Genomic DNA, 27982 nt, shown 5'->3' with positions numbered 1-27982 from the left:
AATTCAAGGCCATATTACACACATATTACACACACACACACACCACATATTACACACTCGTGCCTGTGTTTACTGCTTACGCGCATGTTCTCACAGAAAGTGCTGGAAATACGGTTTGTATTGTATGCTTTATGCAGGGCGCGGGAGGTAAGTTAGGAAGGAAGCAGCCTCTGTTTTCACAGGATTTTAAATGCAGCGCAATTTTTTATTAATTTACATTTATTAATATTTATTTAGTAATTTATTTATTGTTAACACTTTAAGTTGGCTATTAAACGTGTCATTTAAATGTTGAATTGTAAATGTTTTTTTTTAAAACATAAGCGCGGAGTGTGACGTCATATTATGACCTTACAGATGATACGGATCAAAAAACTAACGTACTCCTAAACTCAAGTCCACCTTCGGTGTTGTGTATAAGGTAGGCAGGTTTCTGTATTCATTTTAATGTCATTTTCATAGTATATTACAGTGTAAACAGCTCAATAACCGTTTTATTTAAAAGGCTTATTTTTTAACCGTTTTAACTTTACCGTTTGCAAGTAACTTTATGTGCCACATCACGCGCATTGACCAGAAGCCAGAAAATGCAGTTTTCGTCATGATCCGAGCATTCAGAAATAACATTGTTGACAGATTTCGTTAGCGATTTCAATTATGAAATTATATCGTAAACTTGGTGAACATCTTTGGAGAATATGATGTCTCCTCATTCAAAGAGATAGGAGCTGTTAACGTTACTTTCGTGAGGTGTTTTTAAATGGCCGTCGCGTCGAGTGAAAAGAAAACTAATAAAGATCATTATGAATGAAGCTGTAGACATGGATAATGGCAACAGTTTTGCCACATCATGTTAACTTACTTGTTATGTTGTAGTGGGGGGAATTCACAAAGAACACGTTTTTGCGTTAAAAGTTGAACAACTTTAAACTTGAGCGCCGCGGGCTTTTTTTTTTTTTTTGGTGGCCGCGTGTCCACCAAAGCACTTTTCAGGCTAGCATATTTTTCCAATTGTTTTCAATTGGAGTGCATCGTTTAAAAAAAAAGATGCCAGCCAAATAACGAGCATGTACTGTGCGTCTAGAGTTGAAGATTGTTCAACTTTGAGTAAAAGCAGCGCTCATCACTGTCACTTTTTACCCAGCCGTCCAATCACAGTGGAGGAGGGGCGGGGCTAATACAACACCGACCAACCGCCACATTCTGCTTGTACATCAACAGATGAAAACAAGCATAATAGTGGAACAAAATAATTTAACTTATCCTTCCTGAAACTTTTTTATTTAAAATTGAGTGTTCATCAGAGGGGTCATTAGACTCTAGGACTTTTGTTGCACTTGAACCACGAATACACAGAAAACAATGGGCTCGAGGAGTTTTGTGGTTGAAATTTTAAAAACTAACAAATCCTTCCCTCGCGAGTCAATTTAAAGGGTCACTCCACCCATTTGCATTAAGATTTCCATTGTTAGAAATCCAGTCATACTATTGAATGGTCGTGCAACACTCTTTCATTTTCCCCTGAGATAAATCCTCTATTTACCTTTTTCACTTCCTCCTACAATGACGCAAAAATCGTCATTTTACGTCATTGTAGGAGGAAGTGTAAAAGGGGGGGATTTCTGTGAAGACTACAAGCACTAGTTCCCACCCTTTCAAACCCGCCCATAGGGGGTTGGACCTAAACAGACCTATCAGATCAGTGCCAGTGCGTTTGATTTCACCGGGAGAAACTTTTTGAAAATATGGACGAAGGTACTGAATACACAGGCGGATGCATTATGGAGGATCTGGATTTTGACGAAGTTATGGTAGAAACGGATGTTCGTGGCTACCTTTATGAGCCACAGTATAGCGACTTGCAGCTGAGGGCTATGTAGGAACCGGAGGCGCTGAAGCTGCTGCCACCACAGCCGATGCAGACGATCTGCCTGCCGCGGACGAGGAGCCCGCAATGGCTCGAGCTGGGGCAGATTGGTGGTGCCTGTGCTCTCACTGTTCGCCAATGGACACAGAACAAGAGTCTGTCTGCTGCCGAGAATTCCAGCGGTGCTACGGAATCGGAGGATGACACGGACGTGTGTGTTGTTGCTCACCCGAGTTTCACACCCCATATGGATAGCGGCGTCCTGGAGACCTACTTTAGAATAACTAAGGTCAACTGGCAACGTCAGCCAAAGCCTACAGGGTTAAATGGTCGTCTTTCTGTAAAGTAAGTTTATTTTCATTTTGTTAACACGCTAACGTTGCGGGTTCATTGCACAAATATCTTGCAGTTAAGCTAGCTACTGTAGTGGGAGTGGTCTGCGGAGCTGAGCATTGCAATGCACTATGGGGATTGTTGTCTACAATCCACAAGCACTAAAAAGTCATTTTCTGCCTTTTATCAGCCAAGAAGGTCCCAAATTAGAAATTTATGATACTATTCTACTACATATATGACCCACTTTCAATACATATTCATGTCTCCACCGGTGGAATGACCCTTTAAACCCTTAGAAATGAATGGAATGCGATGAATGCTTTAGTATTACACATAGAAAAACCTAAACATGCTCAAAATTCAAACTAAAAATGTTAAAACTTTACCAAAAAAATATTTTATAATGTCTACATGTGTATCTGAATGAATGCATACTGAAATGAACTGACTTTAGGACTCAGCGGAACAGCTCATTTGCTCCAAATAGAGATATTATCTGGTGGCTAAAGTTATGAAATTTCATGTTATATAGGCCCTATGTTTTTTCCACAAGACGTCGGCAAAGACACCCAATGTAAGATATTTTGAGCTGAATTAAAAGGGTTATGCATGAAATTGTTTTTGAAATTTGAATTTAAGTTGAAAGAATGTGAGGAATGTGCTCAAATTACTATTCATTTATTAAGGCGAGACACTGCAGGTGAATAGGGTACCATTTTTGAATTATAGATATCACCATGAAACTTCCTAAGTTGATAACTTACACAAGTATATAAAAAAATGTATTACAAGTTTTTGGAATTTGCATGTTTAATTATGCAAATTAGGCATTATCTCATTAAGTATGCACAATTTTGCATATATTTTCAGTAGATAGATCTGAAGATAGAGGCATTAGTGGGAATGCTACCTTCTTGGTAAATTCGGGAGAAACTTACTGCCGCAAGTAAACTAAATGTAATAAAATAAACATTTTAATGTATATTTTCAATGTTTTCTTTATAGCAGCTTGAAAGAACACATATTTAACTAGCCCAAAATCTCAAAACTGACCACTGCAGGAAAAATCAATGTTTTTGCCTGCCCTGCCTCGCCTTAATCAAATCTAGTAATTTAAAGGTAAATAAAATAAAAAAATAACAAAAAATTGCCCCAAAAATTTACATAAAAAAATAGAAAAAATATTATAAAAATTAACAAAAATAAGCTTTCTGGACAAAAAAAAAAAAAAAAGTATAGCCTAATTTTAGGGCTTCGGGTCATTTTGACCCACGAGGGAAATATGTTGGAGTGCTCCGATCAGGATTTTTGGGGCCGATCACCGATCCCCGATTACTGGAAGCTGTATCACCCGATACCGATCACCGATTACAGGGTCTATTTGAAGCCTTCTATTTATCATGTAGCATTACTTATCAAACTATATTTAACAACAATGTACATTAAGTGTTACATTTAGGAGAAGACAATGTATCATAAATTGACACCTGTGTATTTATTTGCAAGCAACATGTCCAGCATATTAACTTAGCAGCCTGTGCTTGGTTATTGGGAACAGCTTAGGGCTTGACAAATACAACTTTCCTGTAGAATATAAAATAAAATAAAAATAAAAGACAGAACATCTGAGTCTTTAAATTTAGCTTTAGACTACTTTAACAACTGCAACAAAAAAATGCAAATTAATGTTTTGAGTCAGTTTTTCTAATACACTTAAAGGACCACAGGTAGTAAAGTGGTCTATCTATAACTTTGCTTTTTTCTGGGATGCTCAGTCAGATTTTGTGGGCATTTAGAGAGGAAGAGAGAGGTAGAGAAAGAGAGAGATTATTAGATTAATTTCTCTCAATTTCTTGGTAATTTTTTTTTTTTTTTTGCAAGAACCCTTGCAAAATTATTTTAAACAGATTAAGAAAGCCACCACTACTGGTCACATCTATGGTTAGATTGATTTGTTTAGATCCAGTGAAGTCTGTCCCACCATGTACCTAATATAAATAAATAAAACATTTCCAGTTAACTAGCAGAGCATTCATTTAGTTCGATATTAAATAAGAGATCTAGCGCTAAAATGTGTGTTTTTTTAACTCAAGCTGAGCGCTCGTTGCCATGGCGATCAGTTGCATGGAAACAGTGTTCTCTGTGACTCACGCAGTCTTCACTCGGACGCGCGCTTCAATCTATCGCCGTTGCGGACTCTATTCATTCCGGCGAAATCACAAAATAAAACACAAACGTGTCCCTGCCTGATATAGACTGTAACCACTGATGAACATATTCAGTTTTGATGAGAGAAAAAAAAAAAATGAGGGCGGATTAGAACCCGTAACCTCTGACTCGCTTGGCAAAAGATCTACCACTAGACCATTTAGGAACTCAAACAAAGTTTGCGGATCGATGGATTTATTTACGGGTTGAGCAGAGTGGATGCACAGTTTGACAAGCGGCCGCGGCATGGTACACACATTGCAGATTGGTAATGAATTGTCTTTTTCACACACCTTGTAGAATTGCCAAACCGGTGAAGACATTTTTACCAGGGCGTAAAAAAATTGTCTAGCGAGTTTTGCGTCATCTGATCGGCTTTTCTGGATCGGCATTTATAGAGACCGCCGATCACACATCCCAAAGCAATTATCGTCCGATTATGATCGGCGACTGATCAATCGGATCACCCTTAGAAAGCTGTGTTACAAAGTGCGACTAGAGGCAGAGCTCTACATAATACTTTACATTGTATTAGAAACAATACAGAAACAAACTATCTGTGAAATGAGATACTAGTAGCACTTCCATGGATATTCCTTATCAGCGAGCAAAGCATCTCAACTGAAAAAACGCTGCGCTGCCGAAGCCTTCTCAAGCGCCCACAGCTAGGCGTTTTCAGCTGGATGAAAACGCTTTTGGTGGACACACGCCCTTAGTGCAAAAAGCTTAAAAAACGCAAGCGTAACGATCCAACGCGTCCGTCTAGCGCATGTTTACATTGAAAATCAATGAAAAATCAGCGCAGTAAAAACGTATTGTGTGTGACTGACTGTTCTTTCTGACCAATCACCATGTTCATCCTCCTCATTTATTAGGAGAAAGACAGTCCATTTGGGGATCTGTTTTCTTTCTATTTCTGTCTCTCTGTCTTTCAGTGTTCGTAATGCTGAGGCAGGGTAATGTAATAGGGCCGGTAGACATAGTGAAACACCCTTGCATGGTGAGAGAACAGAGGGTCAAACAGTACAGAGAGAGAGAGACCCTTTATTAGTCATGTGGGCAGGATCAAACTACAATATTTCGATTTCTGACAGATGGGAAGTGCTGTGTTAAAAGGGAATCTCTGAGGAAGACTTTTGACTCGTCAGGGCTCCTACCAGAATATAACGCAATGTCCCGTATTAAATAGCTAGAATGCAATGGAAGCAATGTACAGTATCAAACAAAATAAAAATAGTAAAACATATAAATAAACACATACAGACTGCATGGGAAAAGACTGAAAATCACTGTGCCGTTGGCATATATATGTGTGTGAGTGTTTATGTAGTAAGTATTTCCCATCAGTTAGCCGAGATGACAGGATTGAGTGCCACTTTCCGAGGTGCCAAAGAGAAACTGCTGAGAGTTGACAAGCACAGTCATTCACATTAATCTCGATATGACAGGCTGCGCTGTGACTGACACTGTAAAAGTCACAATTCATAAAATATATATAATAATAAACAACTAATCTCATGCTCACACCAACATAGAGACTGTCCACAGCCCTTTGACACTGCCATAGAGTGTGGAGATGGTCATCTTGACTGCCACCAACATGAGGAAAACCAATACATTTAGTCCCACTAAGAAAAAGAAGTGGAGCGATGAAGATATACACTGGTTAAAGTGCAAGTACATACTAAAGAACCTTGAGAAGCAGTGTGAGACTGGTGATTTATCTGCAAAGAGGAAAAGAAACTGATGGAGGAATGTAAGAATAGCTATAGAAAGTGATTTACAGGACGAGGGAAATCTGAAAGCCAACTGGTTTGATATATAGATGTTCTTATTAATACAGTGTCACATTACAGGGATCATGCAGGGCTATGTATACCCACCATGCACTGGTGTTGTGTGTAAACATGTGTAAAGAAGTTCTCCTTGTCTTTCATCAGGCGTCTTAAGTATGCGTTAACTATGAGTGAAACCCATCCTGGGTCTTTTTTTCGGTGGGGGCACATGGCTCAATCACCGTAAATATCGGACAAAGATATTTTAACACCAGGGCTTGAATGGCGACGACAAGCGCCTCGAAATATGATTAACGGCTGGTTCCATTAGACTCTGAAAGTTTGAATACGCAACTCCCTACTTGATAAAAATTCAATTGAAAGTCACTCCATGTCACACTAGAACTCTGATGTCACAGAGATGTAGTGTATGATGTGACGTTACACATTTGAAACATTCTAAAGCCTTCTACGGCATTCTAATGGCAAAAAGAATCTTTCTCGATTGACAGCAGTTCCAAAGACGTAGCCATTCGCATGACATCATTGAGAATGATGGGTTTTGTTTTTTACAGATCATACAGAAAAAAGAAAAGAAAAAAAAAACCTGGCCAAAATAGATTTGTGCTCTTGGTCACATGCCCAGAGCTGCTGCTGTTATATAAAAGTACAACAAAAAATCTGAATGGCTTTTTGAAAACATGTAAATACTTTTTGACTTTTTTCTCATTGACAAGCAGGTGTCAAAAACCGAAAGTTGTGCCGCTCTTTGCGTACTGGGCAATTTCTGCTTTTTAATTTTTTTTTATAAGTGCCACCTACAGAGGGTGAAATGTCATTTTCATTCAGGCCATCTGACATTTTTTACACATTGGTCTGAAGAGACAAATCGCATGCAGACCGAATTTTTAAGGTTCATATTGTATTTTATACTTATGATCACTGACTTGATAGTTTTTGAAGTTGATAGTTTAACCATCATTTTTTAATTTGATTTTGTCATATGCAATGCTTTGTGGGATGAGTAGTTCATTCACAATCATTTTCTTTCAATGTTTGAATAATCTTTGCCTCAAATCAAATGTTGTACTCTGATTCATTTCAGAGCTGGGCTGCGTTTCTCAAAAGCATCGAGACTGAAGTTGATCGTAGAGATCAATGGTGCCACTGGTTCTACGATCTGCTTTTGAAAAACAAATGGTTGGTTTGGTTCAATGTCTAGAAGTGTTGACTGAAACATTTTCTGACATGCTTTTTACAAAAATGGAGCCAAGTTTGCTGAATAAGTGAGCGCTCGCTCACTATTGAGCTCCATTGGAATCAATCGCGAGTCAATTTGAATCTACCGAGAAGAAAATCGAGTCATGTAGAGTTGCTGTATAGGAGGAGCATTTCAAATCAGTCACTTGGTTCCATTTCAATCAGGATGTAGGCAGTCGACAGCAAGGCACTTCACTAGGGTTTAGAACAGAGCTTTATAAACTGAAGAGAGAGAAGTGGACAGTGATTTACTGAGAGGACACAAGAAGTCAAATGAGACCCGATTATTAATAGTAGCATTTGATTCGTTAGGCCACCAAGAAAGTGATCTCTCTCAAACACACACACAGAGACACACATACAATCCTTCATTCTCCTGCGTGTTGCATTATGACCCGGTCTATCCTGAAATAGACATAGGGTAAGCCAGTGTATATAAGACACCAAGTGGACCCCCATCTCTCACCTTGGGCTCTTTTTCTCTCTCCAAGTCTCTCCTCCCGCAAGCTTTCCCTTCATACAGGTATGGATAGAGTTCAGGCATATCGTTTTCTTGGATAATTCCCTAAAAAACAGAAATGAATGAAACAATAGCTAACATAAAGGTAGAGTAAATCATTTGGTCTTGAAATAATCTGATGAGAAATGTTTGAGTTCATACTGAGATCTCCAGACAATTATCTTGGGAATCCATGTTTTGAGAGGAAAAACAGATTATCGGTGTCTTTTTCTTCAGGACTTGATCACCTTTTAATCTCATTCCTGTTCCAGGAGGAACATTTTATTATCATTTCTTTCTTTCTATTAGGTTGTTTACATAACCTGGCTTACCACATAACCAAGAGCAACCACTGTAAAATTTAAAGATACTTTAGGGACTATTAGGGGTTCCTCAGATCTCCAAACTGGCTGAACCCTTGGGAGAACCTCTTGACACCTCTTGTAGGTGCCTCAAATATCCTAATTGTGTTTTTGAGGAAGTTCTTTGTATATTTCAATTGACGGTTGAAAGTTCTTGCAAGAACTTGTGGGTTTTTTAGTTCCTCAAAGCAGGTCAATTCTTTGAGTCATACAAAGGTGTCTAGAGGTTCTCCAGAGGTTTCTAGTGGTGTGACCCCAAATGGTGCCTCAATTATCTTTATTTCTACAGTGTAAAGTTTAACTTTTTAAACCACTTGTAATTGGTCAGAAGGTTATTGGTCAAAAAAAACTTACAATCTTTCTTGACAGTTCTGCGTTCTGCATGATTTATATCTATATGTCTAAGTAGTTTTCTCTGGCGAAGTTATTGTAGCAGCTGCATAAATAGTTGCATAAAGCCTGTAAACACCTGCTGCGCAAGGAAGAACCGTTAAGAAACACCATCTCATCTGTCATGCCGTGTATTTTTACATTTGAAATTGAATTCTCCTCGTTTGTTGTGCTAGTGTTAGCTAGCCAACGATTTCTTGTAGCAGTCTGTCATTTCTTGTGATTTTAGCACTGGAGTTTTAGGGTATGTTTTTTTTGTTGTCATTTACTTGTAAGGTGTAAAGTTAACACTTTTTTATTGGAAAGCCTGTTTCAACATCTGGGGCCTCATTTATAAAACTGTGCGTAGGATCCTTACTAAAAGTGTATGTGTGCCAGAAAGCTAAAAATGGCGTACGCAAAAAAATATTCAGACTTATAAAACCGTGTGTACACCAGAACCTGCACAGAATTCACTTTATAAATCCCAGTGCGTCTCCTCCCCGAAACAACCATATATGGAGCTTACAACGCCTAGTTTTACTATGCATATCCTCATCTGCATATCATTTGCATATGATTATTCATCCACGTGATAACATGTTTAACGGTAGAAGACATTAGGAAAATATGAAATGCGGCTGTGCTGTCACATTAGTTACATTAATAAAAATTAGTAGCCTATCCTTGCCTTGTTTTTTAATAAATAAATCAAACAGTATAGAATACATTTCGGAGAAAGTTTTTCTTAATCTTTTCCACTGGCCAAAGAGTATTTTTAATTGATTTATGTTTTTAATGGAAATAGACCTTGTTGTCCGTTATTTGCACGAAACCATTTTCTCAGACAATCTGCTATTATCATGATAAGCAATTATCTCTTTAGTTAAAACATTAAAACACAGCATGCAAGAGGAAAAGTGTTCGAAAGAATTGCATCCACAACAAATATTTATATTTATTGAATATAAAAATATTGTAACTTCTCAGTAATGATTTAATGTAATTTAAGTGTTTAACTCCATTAATCAGAATGGCATATTTAATCTAAATCTTTACAACAGAAGTAAAACAAAGTTTAAATCATTGTTTACATTTATTTAAACTGTTATTGTGAACATGAACTGTATTTATGATTAGGACTTATAATGAAGATTTACGGTTTTAGATGCGTTATGCTATGCGTCAGTTTCACTAAACAGCCAAACGCGCTCGATGGCGCGGACATTTAAGAAGGGATGGATGTTTGCTTCATGTGATAGGCTTGGTTTGTGAAATTATATTTGTATTATCTTTCTGTATATGTATAATTTTCTTTAGATTTTCTGTCTAAAAGTGACCAAAAAGACATTTAACTCCAGCTCACCATCGGTGTCACCAAAACACATACTCTTCTAAAAGAGTGCGTACGCACGGTCAAGAGCATCCCTACGGCGCGCACTTATTTACGCAAAGTTTATTTTTTATAAATCCCGATGTGTGCGTGGAAAAATGCGTACGCATATTTCTATGCCCATTTTGTGCGTACGCAACGTTTATACATCAGGCCCCTGGTGTTAGACACGAGCTCTGATTGGCTGCTGCAGTTGTGAAGTGTTAGATGAGGTTAAGCAGTCGGATCTCTTAGCGTTACCAGGGAGACACCTCAAATGTCACTTCACTTTATAATCTGTGATCTCACACACATATATAGTTCAAACTACAGAAGGATAGAGTTTCTCAAGAGGGCAAACACATTCTTCTCCGAAGGCCTGTCTGCCCATCCCAACACATTGGATGAAACATACCTTAACTTAAATAGACAAACATACAAACACATACACAGCTGTCATGCCTTATGCATGCCACCTTTGCAGCGTATGAATGCTGTAAAGTTATTTACGGGCGACAGGAACTCTTGCAATCGTAAGAGGCCAAGATGAGAGCAATCGAATCTGTTCTCTTGGCAGCGGATCTCATTGTTGGTTAGTGTTCCTTACAGCAGTTGCCTGAACTCGGACACTAATGGATCTAATAGTAAGCTGATACAGCAGGAGGAGGGTTTTGTTCAACATCAGTACCTTTGGATAGAAACTGCCATTTGAGTTTGACAGAAATCACTGCTAGGGTTTGTGTTCACGGTCTTAGAGAAGGTGATAGATAACCTAAAGTGATAGAAAACCTGCATGTAGTTGTTAAACTCTTAGAGAAAGGCATGACTAGTCTAACCGATAAACAGAGATGACACAATAAATTTAGCATTGGATTAGAGACTTGACTGTTAAACCCCTGCCAATAAAAATAAACAAAACCTACTTCCATTTCATAAGACTACAAATGCATAAGTGTTATGTTGTGATGTATTTCACATGCATATATAGAAATTTTTTTTTTTTGGCATTTAACTAAACGAAAAAAGACTAAATGTATCCCTGTGCTGATCAAAGTCTGCTGGGAAATCCTGTAGTCTTGATTCACACACACATTTTGGCACCCATTCTGTTTATATCAGTTATTAGCGCCTAATTTTTTCTCTCTCTCTCTCTCTCTCTCTCTCTCTGGCTCTTCTAGCTGTCAAGATGGCCATGAAAAACCTTCTGAAAGATGACGATATCAAAAAAGCCCTTGATCAATTCAAAGGTGAGTTTTGTCAAAAAAAATATTGGTAACACTTTATGCCTGGTTCAGATTACATGATTTTGTTTTGTCTGTTACAATAGTCAATGTGTCAGATTACGCGATTTTGACTCCTAAAATCTTGTCGTGTCGTGGACAAGAAACATGTCAGACTACACGTTGCTTCCCGACCAGTCATCGCGTGCCGTCTCACACATACGCACACATTCACTCGCACACATACACACTCACTCACTCCATCACTCACACTTGATGGAAAAAAATTAAACATGCAACTCTTTTTATCGGGATGTCGTAAAGCATCGCAGACACAGCGACGGTTGTCATCCCCTAACATACTATACGAGATGAAACGATTGAATCTTGCGCCTCGATGCCCGTTGTCATTTACGAATCCCCACGACACCCTACGGCAAACAGAAAAAAAAGTCAAACTAAACGGAAAACTAAAATCATGTAATCTGAACCAGGCATTATCATAAGGTCTCGGTGGAGGGTGGGACCTCATAAACTGCCTCCGTTTAGTTAGCAACAACACCCAATTTACTAGTACTTTCAGATCTTCTCCTGAGGATGAAATCCACTTTTTCCTTATTCCAGAAGCCTTTTCACTCAGATATACAGTACATCACACTAGGAAAGAGAAGCTAATCGCAAATTTTTTTTTAGCTTGACTTCATTGTTAATTTCATCAAATCAGAAGTTAGTATAATTTAATGTAATATAATTGTTAATATAATTAAATGGACCTGAGCTAACATTTAACAGTTGTACTAATGTTAACAAACATACTGTAACAAATGTATTGCTCATAAAAATGTACTGTACGTTAACTGATAGGACCTTATTGTAATGTGTCATACTTATATAACATTTGTATTATAATAATAAAATAAATATAATAATTACACTTTCTTAAGAATAAAAATGTTCCAGGAATGGCACAGGATATGGAGTCAATTACCACAGAAAATTAAATCAGTGCAATGGAAGTCTTTTGAGTAAGACATTCTGGGAGGTTTAAAGTAGAAACGTGAAGCTCATAACGGTTTGTTATTTGAGCAGTAAAGTCTAAGTCATCCTTTAAACATGACTACTTTTTTTAGGCGGATAAACATTTGGTTATGAGATGTAATTCCAAACGTAAACAGTTGAAATATGTCACAGCCTTTTCATAGTTCCTAGAACTATTGGCGGAAGTATCCGGATATCGGCGTGTTCGCACCGCAGGAACTAGGAATGATATTAGTTCTAGGACTTCCTTTTGGAGGAACTAATTGAGCTCCTACTTCAGAGTAGGTCCTAAACCAGCACTATAGGAACTCTCAGTGACGTTAGTATATGCTGATTGGCTGAACGCACGCAAAAAAACAGCACACGCCTTTTTTTAAAAAGGCTGTGTAGACACACAGATTATGAGGGGACCAAGCTAAACATGATTATGTTTTTCTGCTCAGCTAGCAACACTGGACATCAACCTCACGGCATACGCTAATCATTTTTCATATACTGTCTACTTTCTATGTGTAACAGTTCTATTTAGTAACGTATTACACAGGACTGTTAGACAGATCGTAAACGAATGAACACGGAGAATGCGAGCACTGTTTGCTCAGGCTCTGGCTGGCATTCTCTGCGTCGCCACGCCGTCAAAATAAAAGTCACAACAAGCCCAGCTTACGTCACTTCAGACTTTCTTCTTGCAGTGCAAATGCAACCAGGAAAATGTGCCTTGGGGAACCATCCTGGTGGCTAGTTCCTAGAATTGAGTTAATAGAACTACCGGGTGCGAGAGCCCCTATGGAGATGGACTTTTTTTTTTAGATGATGTGAAAAATTATAGTTCAATGCTTTTGCGTTTGTTTGGGTTCCCCCGAGAAACTTTTCGTTCGCTCGCAAAACTTTTTAGTTCTTTTCTGAACTTTGCAAACACAATATTTTTGAAAGAGAATGCAAAAGCGTTGGTATCCTTGTGCATATCATGAGAAAGTTTTAATGTTTATGAACTTTAAAACTTTGCATCGAAAGCTTTGTAAGTGCTTTAGCACAATAGCCTCACGCCTACATGTATAATGTTTTCATTTTGTGGCTATAGCCTACTTTCTAAACAGTGTGTACTAAAACAATTATGTTGGTGAAAGACTTCCACTGTACGTATCTGTTTTGTTTGTTTTTACATACTGAAGCATTGTTTTCTGTGGTCGACAGTGCCACTTAGCAGTGAATGTCATCAGCTGAAGTGTGTTTTCTTATAAACAGCTGCGGACAGCTTCGACCACAAGAAGTTCTTTGATGTGGTGGGACTGAAGGCTCTGTCTGCTGACAACGTGAAGTTGGTCTTCCAAGCTCTGGATGTGGACGCCAGCGGCTTCATCGAGGAGGAGGAGCTTAAGTGAGAGACACTTTACAGGCGGCTGCATGCTTTCATGTTTGTGCCAACTCTCCGAATGAAGACCCATAAATTAGTTTTATTCTTGTGTCTTTTGGCTCGTCTTCAGTGTTGGTGTCTCATTCTACCTTTATTCAGTTGGCCTCAAGGACACAGAGGGACCGCGAGCAATTCCCGTTTGCATTGATTTGATCTATATATATATATATATATCGCCTCTGGTAGCTGCCTTGTCCACCTATTATTTATTATTATCAGTACATGACTGTCCATTATTGGCCAACTCTAGGGAAGTGCAGGGTTGCCAGATTGAATCTTTCTGTTTATTATAAGCTTTTTCGTCTGCCACTTTAAATTCTCGAGCTCTTCAAAGCAGGATGGAAACTAATTGGCTGTCAATGTTTTTATTGTTCATCTGAACGTGATTTCAACGATATTGTTATTGTAATGTGGACTTACCAATTCTCATAGAATTATTAAAACTTCATAGTTAGCCTTATTGTTATAGTCGTCATCTTTTATCTTCTTAACTCGCACACTAGAACAGTTTTCAAGAGTATTTAAATTCAGTCACTTAACTGTTGTGTTCAAGCTGTGACCTGGGTTGCCAGATTGAGTTTTATCTCTTCTTTTGGACAGGTTTGTGCTGAAGGGTTTTGCTGCAGATGGCAGAGATCTTACCGATAAGGAGACCAAAGCATTCCTCGCTGCTGCCGACAAGGATGGAGATGGGAAAATTGGCATAGATGGTGAGAGAACAAGCACTCTTGAAGGAACAGTACCTCTAAAAATTAAACACTGCCATTATAAAACATTGTCCCACATACTTGAACTTGAACATACAAGAACTTCTCAAGAATGATAAAAGAAGGAGTCTAATCCACAGTCACCTGCTATTTTCTTTCAGAATTTGAAGCTTTGGTGCACGAGTAAATTGTCAATATTTGCCAACCCTTTACACCACTACTCTCCTGTGAATACCTACAGCCAATCGAATTGTACGTCTCTACACATCCTGCCACGAGCCAGGAGCACAACCGCCTCCTTTTACCACATTTATTTATTTACCTTTTCTTTATTTTATATACAATCTATGTAGATTTTAGTTAGCTAACAACATCTCTCATAAAAACCTGGAGATTCCTGTACTTTCACCACCCATCTCTTCTTTTTTGTTCATTTTGGCACGTTTCGTTCTGTTTATGCCTCAAAATGCTCCTTTCTTCTACTTATCTCGCTCCATCTGTCATCCCTTCCCTGTTTCGCTCCTCTCTTGTGATAGAGCCACTGAACACGATGAATATATGAAGAGAAGGATTAGATGAAATGAGAAAAAAAATATTGAAGAGAGATAAAATAAAGCCATGCGTTGAGAAACAAAAACACTGCGGTGTTCATTTATTTCATTGATTCCTCTAGTGCAGAGTGTATTACATTCCATCTCTTAATCTTGATTTATTTGACAAAAGTAGGGCTGTCAATTCAATGACTGTAACTAAAATTAACTAAATTGTGGCCATGGAATTACAGATTTTATGTATGGGTCAGGGGTCATTCATTTTGCTAATTTATTATTTTTTTCCCCAATTAATTGCATTATATTAACAGCCCTAAAATGACCAAAATAACTAAATATTAATGCTCACCTTGAGAGGCACAATCCAACGCAAAAGTACACACAATAAATACATGATTTTTTCCTTTGTAATAAATAAATAATTGTGCTGAAAAACACCTAAACACAAAAACCTTTTTTTGAAATTTGTGCTAAATCTATTTAAAAAACACTCTAAACGTACCGATTATAATACCTATCAAATACACAACATTCAGACAGATGCACACATGAAAACAAACCTAGTGTTCAGACTTAACACCATATAGCATAACACAATCTGAAAGTATTATGAATTTAAAGGGGCCGTATACTTTTCCTACGATTTTTTCTCTCTCTATGGAGCACTTATGTTAGCCAAGATGTTTTGTTTGAAAAACAAGTTTTTATGACCATTTTACATTCTTTTACGTGTTTGTAAGTGTTGTTGATGTGTCGATGTAATATAAAACATTAACTTTTGGCCTTTTTGGAGGATGTTTTAGTAGTATGCGTAATTCCATTTCTCCTGATAAAACCCCTTTGAATTATTTATCTGAAAGAAAATGTGAATAATGCACTTAGAGAGTGTTGCTACACAACTGGGTATAGCCATCAAATTAAATACTGAATTTAGTTTAAAAGGTGCCTTTAAATTCATTAAAAAAATCATTTTCATTCTAATATTAAAGTTGACTTAAATTGTATACTTATCAACAAATCAAGTTAGTACAGACTCTGAACCAGTCAGAGTGCAGGTGATGTTTTTTTTGTGACAGGTGTTGTCAGTGAATTCGTGGTCCTGATCTGTCGTTGGTGACTGTGGGCCGGAGCTTCACGGTGGCAAAAGGATTTGATCCTCTAGAATGAAAGAAGACGAAAAAAAGGTCATTACTTAATTGCCATTATTTTGTGAATTTAGCACATTTGTACCAAAATTCTACGGATCGTAATGTAAAAAAAAAAAAAAAAGACTACTTAATTGTGACTTAATTCATGGTGATTCGCATTTTTTTTACATTAATAATTCTATTTTATTTGAATCAGTATTTCACTGAAATACTCCCCTTATGTATGAATACACATAATATAATTTGCATTACTTTCACAAATGTTCTACTCTTCTGTTGAAAATGAAAACGAGTGTAATACCTGGGAAAAAGAGGGTGCTCTGGTGGCTGTCCATGAGTAGTTGGCCTCTGCGGACATGGAAAAGGGTTTACAATGGCACTCAAATTGACACAAAATATTACAGGGTGCATTCACACATGTAGTTCGGGTTCTCTTATTTCTTTAGGTCCGGATCAAAAAAGGAAATGAGGGTGTGTTTACGCTTGTCAGGTTTGGTTGGATTAAAACGAACTCTGTTCTGATTGCTCTGTTAGTGCAGTTCATTTGAATAACAGTGAACGCTGACATCTGAACCCTGGTGCATCAAACTAGAGGACCGAGACACTGGAAAGATGGGCCTCACTCCGCTTACTAAAAAACTCTGGTGCGGTTCTACTGAAATATGAACACATCACGGACCAAAGACATGTGCTCGAACCAAAAACAGGAAGACGAGACCCTAAAAAGGACAGAATGCTCAGTCATACCTGTTTTTTCTCATCATAGTCGTGATGTTGCCCATCACAGTTCAGAACAGGCATCATAACCATGTCTCCTCACAGCAGATATGTGTGTGTGTGTGTGTGTGACACGGAGGGATTCCTGACGCTGTTTTGACTCCTTTACACATTTTATAAGCTCTTCACGAGTTCTCAGCTGGTCAAAATACCATTGTGATAGGCTACGCACATACAACGAGTGCATTTATCACAGAAAACAGTTCTGTCGCGAAATATACATCATAAAACCCGACCAATCAGATTGTGAATGTATGCCAATGTGAACGCTAAGCGGACCAGGACCAATTGAACCAACCGAACCAAACTACAGGTGTGAACACATCCTGATACATTTAGTCCCGGTTCGCTTAGCGTTCACTCTGTCATTTTTAACACATAGCCTAAAGATACCATACAAAAACAAAAAAAGGCTTTTATGGCGTATATTTTGCGTCAGAACTTACCGAACATCCAAAACATTGCTGTGTTCTGGGATAAATGCACTCGTTGTATGTGCGTAGCCTATCACAATGGTATTTTGACCAGCTGAGAACTCGTGAAGAGCTTATAAAATGTGTAAAGGAGTCAAAACAGCGTCAGGAATCCCTCCGTCACTCACACACGCACACACACAGATCTGCTGTGAGGAGACGCGGTTCTGATGACTGTTCTGAACTGTGATGGGCAACATCACGACTATGATGAGAAAAAACTGGTGTGACTGAGCATTCTGTCCTTTTTAGGGTCTCATCTTCCTGTTTTTGGTTCGTTCACGACTTTGGTCCGTGATGCGTTGATATTTCAGTAGAACCGCACCAGTTTGTTTGGAACTGAGACCCATCTTTCCAGTGTCTCGGTCCTCTAGTTTGATGCACCAGGGTTCAGATGTCAGCGTTCACACTTATTCAAATGAACTGCACTAACAGAGCACATGAGTTAGTTTTAATAGAACCAAACTTGACAAGTGCAAACACACCCCGAGACATCACCAACTTTAACCAAGAAAAAGTCAATTGAGAGTTTCAACAAGAACCTGAACCTGAACGAATCGGCAAATTATTTTCCAAACTAACCGGACATTCCATGAAAATTCACTTTGGTTTCTGATGCCTATGTTTCTGTTGTATGAACTATTATCTAACAACATTAACCTAGCATGTAAAGTTTTAAACGCATCAAATATGTCATGAATTTAAAATTTTGGTGACATTTTGAATACATAAAAAAAAAATCTGGAAAACTAGTGTGGATTTCGCTTAACAATCACCTCTGAGGTTGATTCGGTCTTTCTCTCGGGGAGAGGAGAGTGTAGAAGGGTTGGAGCTGGAAGCGCGAGTTCATTAATATTTTTGTGCTCTACTTTGCTCTCAAAATGAGACTCCGCCCTCCTGTCAGGGAGAGGGGATATTGCTCGAATGTCAGCTGATCCACGGCGGAGTGGTGCGGCTGGGGGCGGGATCTCATGGTAGGTTTTCTGGCTGGTCTTGACCTCGTTGTTAGACTCCGCCTTCTTTTCGGGGAGAGGAGAGTTTGAGCGAAGATCCGCCGATGCACGACGCATAGGCACCGATGGGGACGGGCTGTCACTGTAGCTCTGGGTGTCTGGATGCTCTGATTGGCTGGTTGGCTCCAGGAGGTTGTTCATGCTGTGGCTTCGGTGCGACGTACTACTGAAAACGTAAAGACGTTAATCTCAAATTTTCACGATTTACAATCATATAGTTACAATCAAATACTCAAGTAGTAGTATTGTACAAGTAGTTACAATCTAATACTCAAGTTTACCTTGAGCCCAAAGGTACAAAGTCTTCAACGGATGCCACATAGGCAGCAGGAAACCAACCTTGACTAAAAAGAAACAAAGAAAAACAAGACTAAGTATTTTTCAGCGACTTGACTTAGCCATGATACTGACGGTAGACGCTCTCACCGGAGGCTCGAGTCGTGCCGTCCGTACAGCCAACCGTTGCGTGGTTCTGGGATGAGCACGGTCAGCACGTCACCTCGGGAGAACGGCAGCAGGACCGGGTTGGATGAAGCGGGGTGGGACACGATGGCCCTCATGGAGCGCCCGCCTCCCAAACCCAGAGACTCTCCTACAGAGCTGGAGCGGGAACGACTGGGGAGGGGAGACGGGGCTGGGAAGAGGTGTAGACAGAAGGAGAGAAGAATATTCAAACCACTCATCGAGACCCCAAGGATTTTAATAACTTGAAAAATACATTTTATTTGAACATACAGTAATTGGGGGGTCCCTGGGATCTTAAATATTAATCTCAACAGAACATTGGAATCAATTTAACTCCACTTTTAAACATACTCTCTTGAACTTCCCTAAGATGTTCCCCACCGCCATTTTGAAGTTTATTTGGACCATATACGGTACTCAATAAGTACACTTCAGGCAGATCCATGGACCACAATGCAACACAATTGTAAGGCTTAATTTAGCCCCAACCCCACACAACTCTGGTGTATGATATTGGAGTTATTTTAACATTTAATCACATAATACTTGTAGCTACCTTTTTTTTTTTACCCATATACAGTATATTTTTCATTTTCAGCCTAAGCATCTCTATATAATGGTCCGTAAAACAAATTCATAAGGAGAAAAAATGTGTAAATAATAAATCGGCTCCATTGCGGATTCGAACGTGTTCCATTTAAACACATTTCAATAGTTTCGCCAGTAGTGGGCACTCTTCCAACGCAAGCAATGACGTGCAAACGAGACGGAGGGAAGTTAGTAGGGAAGTGCATAAAAAAAAATGGACTTAAATGCAGCTAAAGTTCTGACATGAGCAGTACTGAGTCTCCAGACCTCTAGAGGGCACTCTGCCCAGCGGCTCACGGTCCATTTCTCTGTCTCCAGTCTGCAGCAGAGAGCCCAGAGAACTCTTTAACTGCAAGAAACATCAAGACAGACATCAATCTTAGTGTTACCAGGCTTCTAACAACACTCAACAAGCGTGAAATAAGAGTAAAAATTGGTTTTGCAGAGTAAATGGAAAGTAATTTTCGGGACCCTTCATGGACCCTTTCCCCATTTCTTGGGTTCTCAGAAGTGGAAGTTGTCATAGATGGGTAAACTTCTATAGTGATGAACAGAAACTACAACAAATATAATTTTTGCGTTCCCATTTGCTCCAATAGCAAAAGAAAAAAAATGCAGATTAGGATTTCTTTACTTTCCCAAAAGAAGAAAAAAATTGTATTATAACAGAATAGTGATAAATATGTACATTATTTAGCAAAAAATAAATATAAAAACTACTTGTTTGTTAAAAACTGTGTAAATGGTCCATTAGTGATGGAAACAACATACATTATACGATACTATTAACAACCCCCAGTTTAAAAAAAAAAATATTGATAGTATATAAAAAAAACTCTCCAAAAGGTGACATTCTTCTAATCAATTTTTTACTATTTGACATTTTACAGAAAATCAACATACAATTGACTATTTACTTACAAGTTCAATCCATCGATGTACATTAGGTAACACTTTATTTTACAGTGTCCTTGTTACATTAGATACAGTACTTACAATAGCAATAACAGTTAATTATGCATAATTACATGCAACTAACCCTCAAACCAAATCCTAATCCTACCCTAACCCTATAGTAAGTACATGTAGTTAATTAATATTACTCTACTTAAATATATAATTACACTCTAACAATGACACCTAAAAATAAAGTGTAACCCGTTATTCCAAGTAAACACAATAGGCCTATTTATCTTTATAATCTTTTAGTAGAATGTAAAAAAAACTCGAACTCTATTTGTGTGCTGCAAACAGCGTTTCATTACTTTAAGTAATGCAAAACACAATTTCATGGCTTGTAAATTCACCCACAATAAACAGATGTGATAAAAAGGTAATTTTGGACTCTGTACGCCACACAAAGCTACCCATCTGTTCCTTTATGTGATTGTGGAAATGTCTGCGCTCGGCAGTTAGCCGAAAAGAGCTTGGAAAAGTGGGGGAGTATGGAGTATTTACTCCTCATTCCCATCATTCCAGTGTCACCTGAGCTTCTTGATCTGATGGAGTGGGCGTTCGAGGTCTCGAACTTCTGCTCTCGCTGACTTTTTCTTTCCATCCATCTGCTCTCTGCTGGAGAGATACTCCCGTCTGTCAACATATGGAGAAATGGTTGTGCAGTCAGTGGGCTGATAAGCTTTGGAAGGAAGTGGAAAGAGGATCTATATGACTGAGTAGACACTTCAGTGGAAAGCAGCCTTACCTTGTTGATAAGGTATAGTAGTGACTGTGTAAGTCCGCAGTGCTTTTCAGCCAGGAAACGATACCTCCTTTCCTCCTCTTTGAGGATTTCATGCTGGCTCTGCCTCAGGTACTGCATGTACTCGCTGCCTTCCTGCAAACACACAAATACAAGAACTGACAGAGAACCTGCTCCAAAACCTAGTCTTCACTCACATTGTGAAAAAAGTTGAACTCGACTTTGTCATATTGCCAAAGGTAGTTCTCGCCAGTTGTTATTGAAAATCAAATGACTCTCGGTTGATTTTGCTACAAAACAGTGTGAACAACCCTTAAGACAACATCCAAACACAAAGCAGACTTCGTTCATTGCTAACTCTTTACCTTACAAACACTACACAAATAGGAAGTACACAAGATTTATTTAACTTTAGAGTTTAATAGAGTTAATAGAGTAATAGAGTTTGACATTAGAATGTTGCTAACCTAAAAACTCCCTATTGGAATCAACTGAGATTGTTTGTTAGAGCACTGAGTGGTCAGATTAGCAATATGCTAATGCAAGAGATCAAGAGTTTGTTAGAGCACTGAGTGGTCAGATTAGCAATATGCTAATGCAAGAGATCAAGAGTTTGTTAGAGCACTGAGTGGTCAGATTAGCAATATGCTAATGCAAGGGATCAAGAGTTTGTTAGAGCACTGAGTGGTCAGATTAGCAATATGCTAATTCAAGAGTTTGTTAGAGTACTGAGTCGTCAGATTAGCAATATGCTAATGCAGGGGATCAGGAGTTTAGAGTACTGAGATTTTAGCTTAGCAACATGTTAACTGCACACTATTGGAATGAGTTGAAATTGTTAAGAGTTTGTTAGAACATTAAATTGTTAGCTTAGCAACATGCTCATGTCAGATTCTTCTGGACTCAACTGAGATTAAGGGTACGTTTACACGATAACGATAAGCTAAAAACTGAAACTTTTTTCTTCGTACAGATGACAACGTTATCAAAACGATCCCTGTTCACATGGATCCGTGAAAAACGACTAATAACGCTGTATTATTCATTCCAGACAAGTAGTTGACGATGTCACTTTGTAAAGAAAGACTACTGCGCATGATGTCACCGGTTTCACAGACTCACGTTTGTGAAGTTTACATGGAGATTATAAGGTGTCGTTCTCAAAAACTTAAAAAAAAGCTACTTAAATGTCCTAATTTAACTAAAGCCTACTCCTGGCTGAATCTAAGCCCTGTCTGTGAAACCGGGCCTAAGAGTGTTAAAGGGATAGTTCACCCAAAAATGAAAATTCTGTCAGTATTTACTCACCCTCATGTTGTTCCAACCCCGTAAGAACTTCGTTCATCTTCGGAACACGAATTAAGATATTTTTGATGAAATCTGAGTGCTGGAATGTCTTGCGGGGTTTTGGAACAACATGAGGGTGAGTAAATACTGACAGAATTTTCATTTTTGGGTGAACTATCACTTTAAAGTTTCTTAAAGTTTGGGTATTCAGACGTTAGCTTTACTACATGCTAACATCAGACTATAGCTGTGTCCCAATTCAGAGGTTGTATCCTTTGAACGCTGTGAAGGGTCAGACCGAGCGTTGTTAAATAAGACGGTTAGCCTACGGGGGATTACTCGTCGCCTAGCAACCGTGACAGCAGCCGTTGATGAGTGACAGTAACGTTTGTACTGGACTTTTTTGAAAGTTATATTAAACTGTCTGAAACAAAACAGGGTTCACAACATGTCTAAATATGTTCACCTTGGTCTATTTATGTACATAATAAAAAGTATAAACTACATAAATCAACATTTGAACAGCTTTAAAGTTTTTTTTTGTATGTTTACATTTGTATCATTAGATATCGGAGTAAGTTAAAACCAAACTACTTTCATTTAAATGTGTAATCCGGCAATTTCTTATTTTGAAAAAAAAAAATCCTGTCGTAAAAGGCGCACAGTGAATTCTGGGTTACGCAAAGCGTGAAGGATCTATCCGTTTTAGACATTTCACAGGAAACAAGGGACACATTTTGAGGAGCCTTCGAATTGGGACAGTCTTCGCCGCGACGCGATCGGCCTTCGAATGCGACCTTTAAAGGATGCAGCCTCTGAATTGGGACAATTAACTGTAAAATAAAAAAATTAAATATGCACAAAAACAGAGCACAAATAATGGATGAAACAGTGTATTTTTATTTAGGTGGAACTGTTTTTAAACAATAATTTGCATTAAGTAAAATATCAGAGACAAAAAATTCACCAAGATGGTTTTATTTTCAAAGAGAGTTCACAATTTCCATCTACATGAACAATATGCAAATGTGCAGCGACAACCAACAATAAACACAGTAAAGCTAACATGATCCGTCTTCTGATAAAAATGGATACTACAGTAAAATTAGCAACTAACAATACAGCGGCATGCTGACCTTTAGCGATCAAAACACTAAGTGCGAACACATTTTTACACAATTAGCAAGAAATGTCATTCAGTTACACTTTATTTTACGGTGACGTAGTTACATTGTACTTACTTATAATAAGTACTGTGTAATATTAATTAACTACATGAACTTACTATAGAGTTACGGTCAGTTATTTGTAATTATGCATAATTTACTGTTATTACTATAGTATTATGTTGCTTTTCCACTACACAGTACCAGCTCGACTCGACTCGCCTTTGTTTGGTTTTACACTGTGTAAAAGATGTACCTGTACCTGCTTTCGGGTACTTTTTTTCGTATCACCTCCGGCGAAGTTATGAGCGAGCTGAGGCGATACTAAAATGTGACGTGAAACACTGCAGACTGCTGATTGGTCAGAGTGAATCGTCACTATTCACCGCGTCATCATTGCACGCGCCAGACGGAGCTGTGTTTTTCAGCAGTGTTTCGTTTTGCTGCCCTCAGCCTCTCCTGAAACAACGTTTGTCTTGCTGTGAGAAATAGCCACATCCCGAGGATCAAAAACAGCATACGCTCGATTTCCTACATTGTCCTGTGTGTGTGTGAGTAGCGGGTGTGTGTCGCGTAGAAGATAACGTCACGTCACGACAGTTTCCTGTGGCGTCGCTACGAGTCATAGCCTATGACGACCAGGTACTATTGTGGAGGTACTATCAAGCGAGCCGAGGCGAGGCGAGTCGAGTTGAGCTGGTACTGGTAATGGAAAAGTGCCAATAGGAATGTGTAACATCACCTTAAAATAAAGTGTTACCTGACATTCAATTAACGCTGAGTGCAATACTTGGCTAAAACTTTGTAGTGAAGGGAAACTAAGGTTAATGACATGGGTGACTTCTCTGTTCAGAAACCAAAATAACATCAACACACAAATGAACACACACTTGAGGTCTTACCAGTGAGTCTCTGAACGCACCCCGTCTCAGCTGTCGCTCCAGAGCTGCAGCCTGATTCCTCACCTCCAATTCATACACTCTACGACTGCCCTACACACACACACACAATACATCAGCTCAAATACATACACACACACACACACACACATATCTCAATAGATGGTTCAGACTCACTTCAATGTATTCTTCATCCAGTTTGACGTTCTTGTCCATGGCCTGCAGAACCTCCACATGGAACCAGCGGAACTGGACCAGCAAACAGACAGAAAAGATGGAGACGGTTTCTGAATCCAATCCGACAGAAACACTTGAATTTTTAACTTACCACACCCTCCACTTCAGCCGTCAGCTTCCGCTGGGTCTCTGATATCTGAATCAACACGTCACCTGGGAAACAGACAAATACATTCATTCAATAATTCATTAAGAATACATATTTAATAAGTGCAGAAATGAAGAGTAGGTTTTTGTAAACCATGTTTATATCATACACTATCATTGATCGGAGACTGTTGTGTTTGTTCAGTCAGTTGTGTAAGTTAATGAAAGAGAAACCAAGAGACTAAAACTAGTAATGTGATGATCATAAAAATCCTGTCCTCATTTACCCACCCTAATATCGTGTTTCTGCTGCAAAATACAAAAGAACATATTTTGAAGATTGTTTTAACTGTTTTTGCCCATAAAATGAAAGTCAATGGGGTCCAAAAATGTTGTTTTGGTCCCCATTGACTTTCAATGTATGGACAAAAAAATAAAAACACAAAAATATTTCTTAAAATATCTTCTTTTGTGTTCCACAGAATAAAAAATAATAATGACATGAGGGCGAGTAAATTATTTTAATGGCTTTATTAAAGAAATAAATTAAATATTACAGCGATTCAATTGAACTGGTAATAATTCTTGTAAGTTAATTAATTAATCATTCTTACATTATGATTTTTGGTTAATTATAATTATGATTTATTATAATTACAAATATGTATAATTATACCTAATTATATTAGTTCATTTTAAGTCCCAACATTTATCATGTAGCTTGTCCAAAAGAACATGGTACTTTTTAGTCTTTTTTATTAACATGTGCATCGTAATGATGAGCGTAACGTGCTGAGGAGAATCGATGAATTTGAAGGGTTGAAAGAATGAGACCATGCATCAATAATGTATGTCAATGCTCACATGGACACCTGATCTCTAACACACACACACATTCGCACACACACCTGTCTTTTCCTGTCACACGCAGGTTTATACGCCTGTAGTAATTTTGAAATATATTTACTCTTTATTCATTTTATTCATGCTGTTCCCTCTTTAAGCCCCATATTTTTTTTTGTTCTGATGCTCATCATGCCATGGCGCTCTGCGCGTATGACTGGAATGAAAACTCATTACATGGGCGGCGAGCCGAGGGTTTCGCTGAGCCAAATCTTGTGTTTTATGACAGAGGAGAGGAAGCATCTGCCACTGGACACCATTTGCTGAAACATCTATTGTCTGAAGGACAAACAAGCTTATACAGCCAGAAAGTACAGATAGAAACTCTGTGGACATCTTGCTGCACAATCTGCCCAACTGGCATTGATTTAGAGACACAAAAACACACACACATCTTGAGTCTTACCAAGTGATCTGGATGACAATGTGTTGAGAGCTTGCTCGCCCATCTTAGCTAGAGCGCTGAAGTAGGCCTCACTTGTCAGAGTCAAAGCTTTGATACACACATACACAAAGGTATAGTCAATTTATACAATTTTTTCAGCATTCCTTGATTATAATAAGAGCTAAAACCAGCCTGTGGTGGTTTGCTGGTTTTCCAGCCTGGTCAAGTTGGTTTTTGGCTGGTCTTTAGCCTACACAACTAATAAAGTGTCCTCTAAAACCATAAAAACAGACAAACTAAGCAGTCTAACCAGACTGGGAGGCTAGCTAGCCACTATACCGTAGGCTGGTTTAAGCAGGGTTGCCATTTTATTACTATTACATACATTTTATGTCTTTCAACGTATTTTAAAACACAATATTTAACAAAACGAAAAACAAAAAGCAAATCAAATCAAAACACCCCCCCCCCCTCCCCCCCAAAAAACAAAAACAAAACAAAAGAAAACAAAAAAAACACAAAAGGAAACAGGAAGAACCCATAACAAAACACAAATCAAAACATCAATTTCTTCAATAAAAAGTTCAATAAACTTTCAGGAGTCTATTTGAAAACACACACACACACACACACAAACAAACAATATCCTCACCTTGAAAAGCGTTGATGTAGCTGTTTCCTAAAGTAACCAGCTTTTGCAAGCCGGGATTAAACTGATCCATGAGGTTCTGAATAACCCAAACAACACCATCATACTGTCAATATCCATGCTGGGGTATTATTAAATATAAGTAAGTGATGCTGTACAGTTCATTATTATCTCTAAATAACAGCATCAATGATCAGCTGTCTGTAGGCCTACAGTTTCCTGCTCATTATACGGCTAATAAATAAACATTAAATATTGAGGTTTACTTAAAAATGGTTTTATAATGTGATAAAAGACTGAAGAGTGGTACGAGAGACATGACACTAGCTCAGATACGTTTGAAATTGGTGGCCTGGGAAAAGTATTGACTATTGCCTAAGTTACATTTTAGTGCTTTTCATTTACAAAATATCGATCACAGAACGTCACGACTGACCAATCACAATCAAGTATTCCAGAGAGCCGTGTAATAATGTTATTAATTAATGAGGATTCTCATTTGATCTCAGCTTAAATGAGGTTAACAGAAGACTCACATTGTAAACACTCAAAGTTGATCTATGCAGAAGGTCACTGTTCGCACCAGACATCCTGTTTCTGTGGGAAAGTACACACATAACGCTACGCAAAGCAACGATGAACATGTACAAACAACTCCTGAGGAGAATATCGAAAACATTCACAGAGAAACACTGAAGAGACGGCTTTACGTACCTGTGACGGTGAAAATTTTCACGCTGTGGTTATTGTGTGTGTGATGACACTCTCCTTATGTCTGTAATGGCTTTTTTCAGGTCCTTGTTAATGCCTATTGTAGGGCGAGAGAGGGCGAGTAAGAGAGAGGAGTCCACATCTGATACGGCCTGAAGTTTTAAATTATTTACCTGTCCCATGACAGAACATGGAGATGGGCGGGCAGGAGATACACACTTTAACTGAGAGAACAGCTGTAGAAGTGACACTTCATCTGCTTGAAGTGCCCTAAAGAGACACTCAACTACAACCAGAAGCATGTAAAACAGCTACTCAAAATATGCTCAGTTATTGCTAGTGACTAAAAGCTTGTACAGGCTCATATTGAATAATAGCACATGCTACTCCACGACTTATTTGTTTTTTTATGGGATATTTAAGAATAATTTTAGTTTATAGTTTAATAATACTATCAAATAATAATACATTAAATTAACAGTACTTTTTCATGATCATGTAAAGCCCGTTAATAACA

At 38.3% G+C, this 27982-nt stretch overlaps 2 protein-coding genes across 6 annotated transcripts; one reads left to right on the top strand and one right to left on the bottom strand.

Moving 5' to 3' along the window:
* Positions 1–354: 354 nt before the first annotated feature.
* On the top strand, positions 355–15064 carry pvalb7 (parvalbumin 7). 2 transcript variants are annotated; one of them, XM_077226876.1, is made up of 5 exons: positions 355–421; positions 11227–11295; positions 13552–13684; positions 14321–14430; positions 14589–15064. In XM_077226876.1, the coding sequence occupies exons 2-5, from the start codon at positions 11235–11237 to the stop codon at positions 14612–14614; spliced, it is 330 nt and encodes a 109-aa protein (XP_077082991.1). In that variant the 5' UTR covers positions 355–421; positions 11227–11234; the 3' UTR covers positions 14615–15064. The 2 variants fall into 2 exon arrangements, with proteins under 2 accessions (XP_077082991.1, XP_077082990.1); XM_077226875.1 differs by lacking the exon at positions 355–421 and adding an exon at positions 7801–7969.
* Positions 15051–27602, bottom strand: baiap2l2b (BAR/IMD domain containing adaptor protein 2 like 2b). 4 transcript variants are annotated; one of them, XM_077226864.1, is made up of 15 exons: positions 27469–27602; positions 27291–27351; positions 26758–26833; positions 26127–26213; positions 24822–24883; positions 24671–24742; positions 24497–24586; positions 21145–21276; positions 20928–21032; positions 19710–19791; positions 18816–19023; positions 18671–18733; positions 18153–18555; positions 16428–16474; positions 15051–16136 (listed from the first exon to the last, which is right to left on the bottom strand). In XM_077226864.1, exons 2-15 carry the CDS (start codon positions 27342–27344, stop codon positions 16061–16063), a joined length of 1557 nt encoding a protein of 518 aa, XP_077082979.1. In that variant the 5' UTR covers positions 27345–27351; positions 27469–27602; the 3' UTR covers positions 15051–16060. The 4 variants fall into 4 exon arrangements, with proteins under 4 accessions (XP_077082979.1, XP_077082981.1, XP_077082982.1 ...); XM_077226866.1 differs by having other exon boundaries at positions 18153–18552; XM_077226867.1 differs by lacking the exons at positions 26758–26833; positions 27469–27602 and having other exon boundaries at positions 27291–27356.
* Positions 27603–27982: the final 380 nt, after the last annotated feature.

Source organism: Siphateles boraxobius, unplaced genomic scaffold, assembly GCF_051911475.1.
Source record: "Siphateles boraxobius isolate OS27281-9 unplaced genomic scaffold, OSU_SipBor_1 13, whole genome shotgun sequence".
In the NCBI taxonomy this organism is placed as follows: Eukaryota; Metazoa; Chordata; class Actinopteri; order Cypriniformes; family Leuciscidae; genus Siphateles; species Siphateles boraxobius.
The sequence above is the reverse complement of the archived record's forward strand: the minus strand, read 5'-3'. Positions and strand labels throughout refer to the sequence as shown.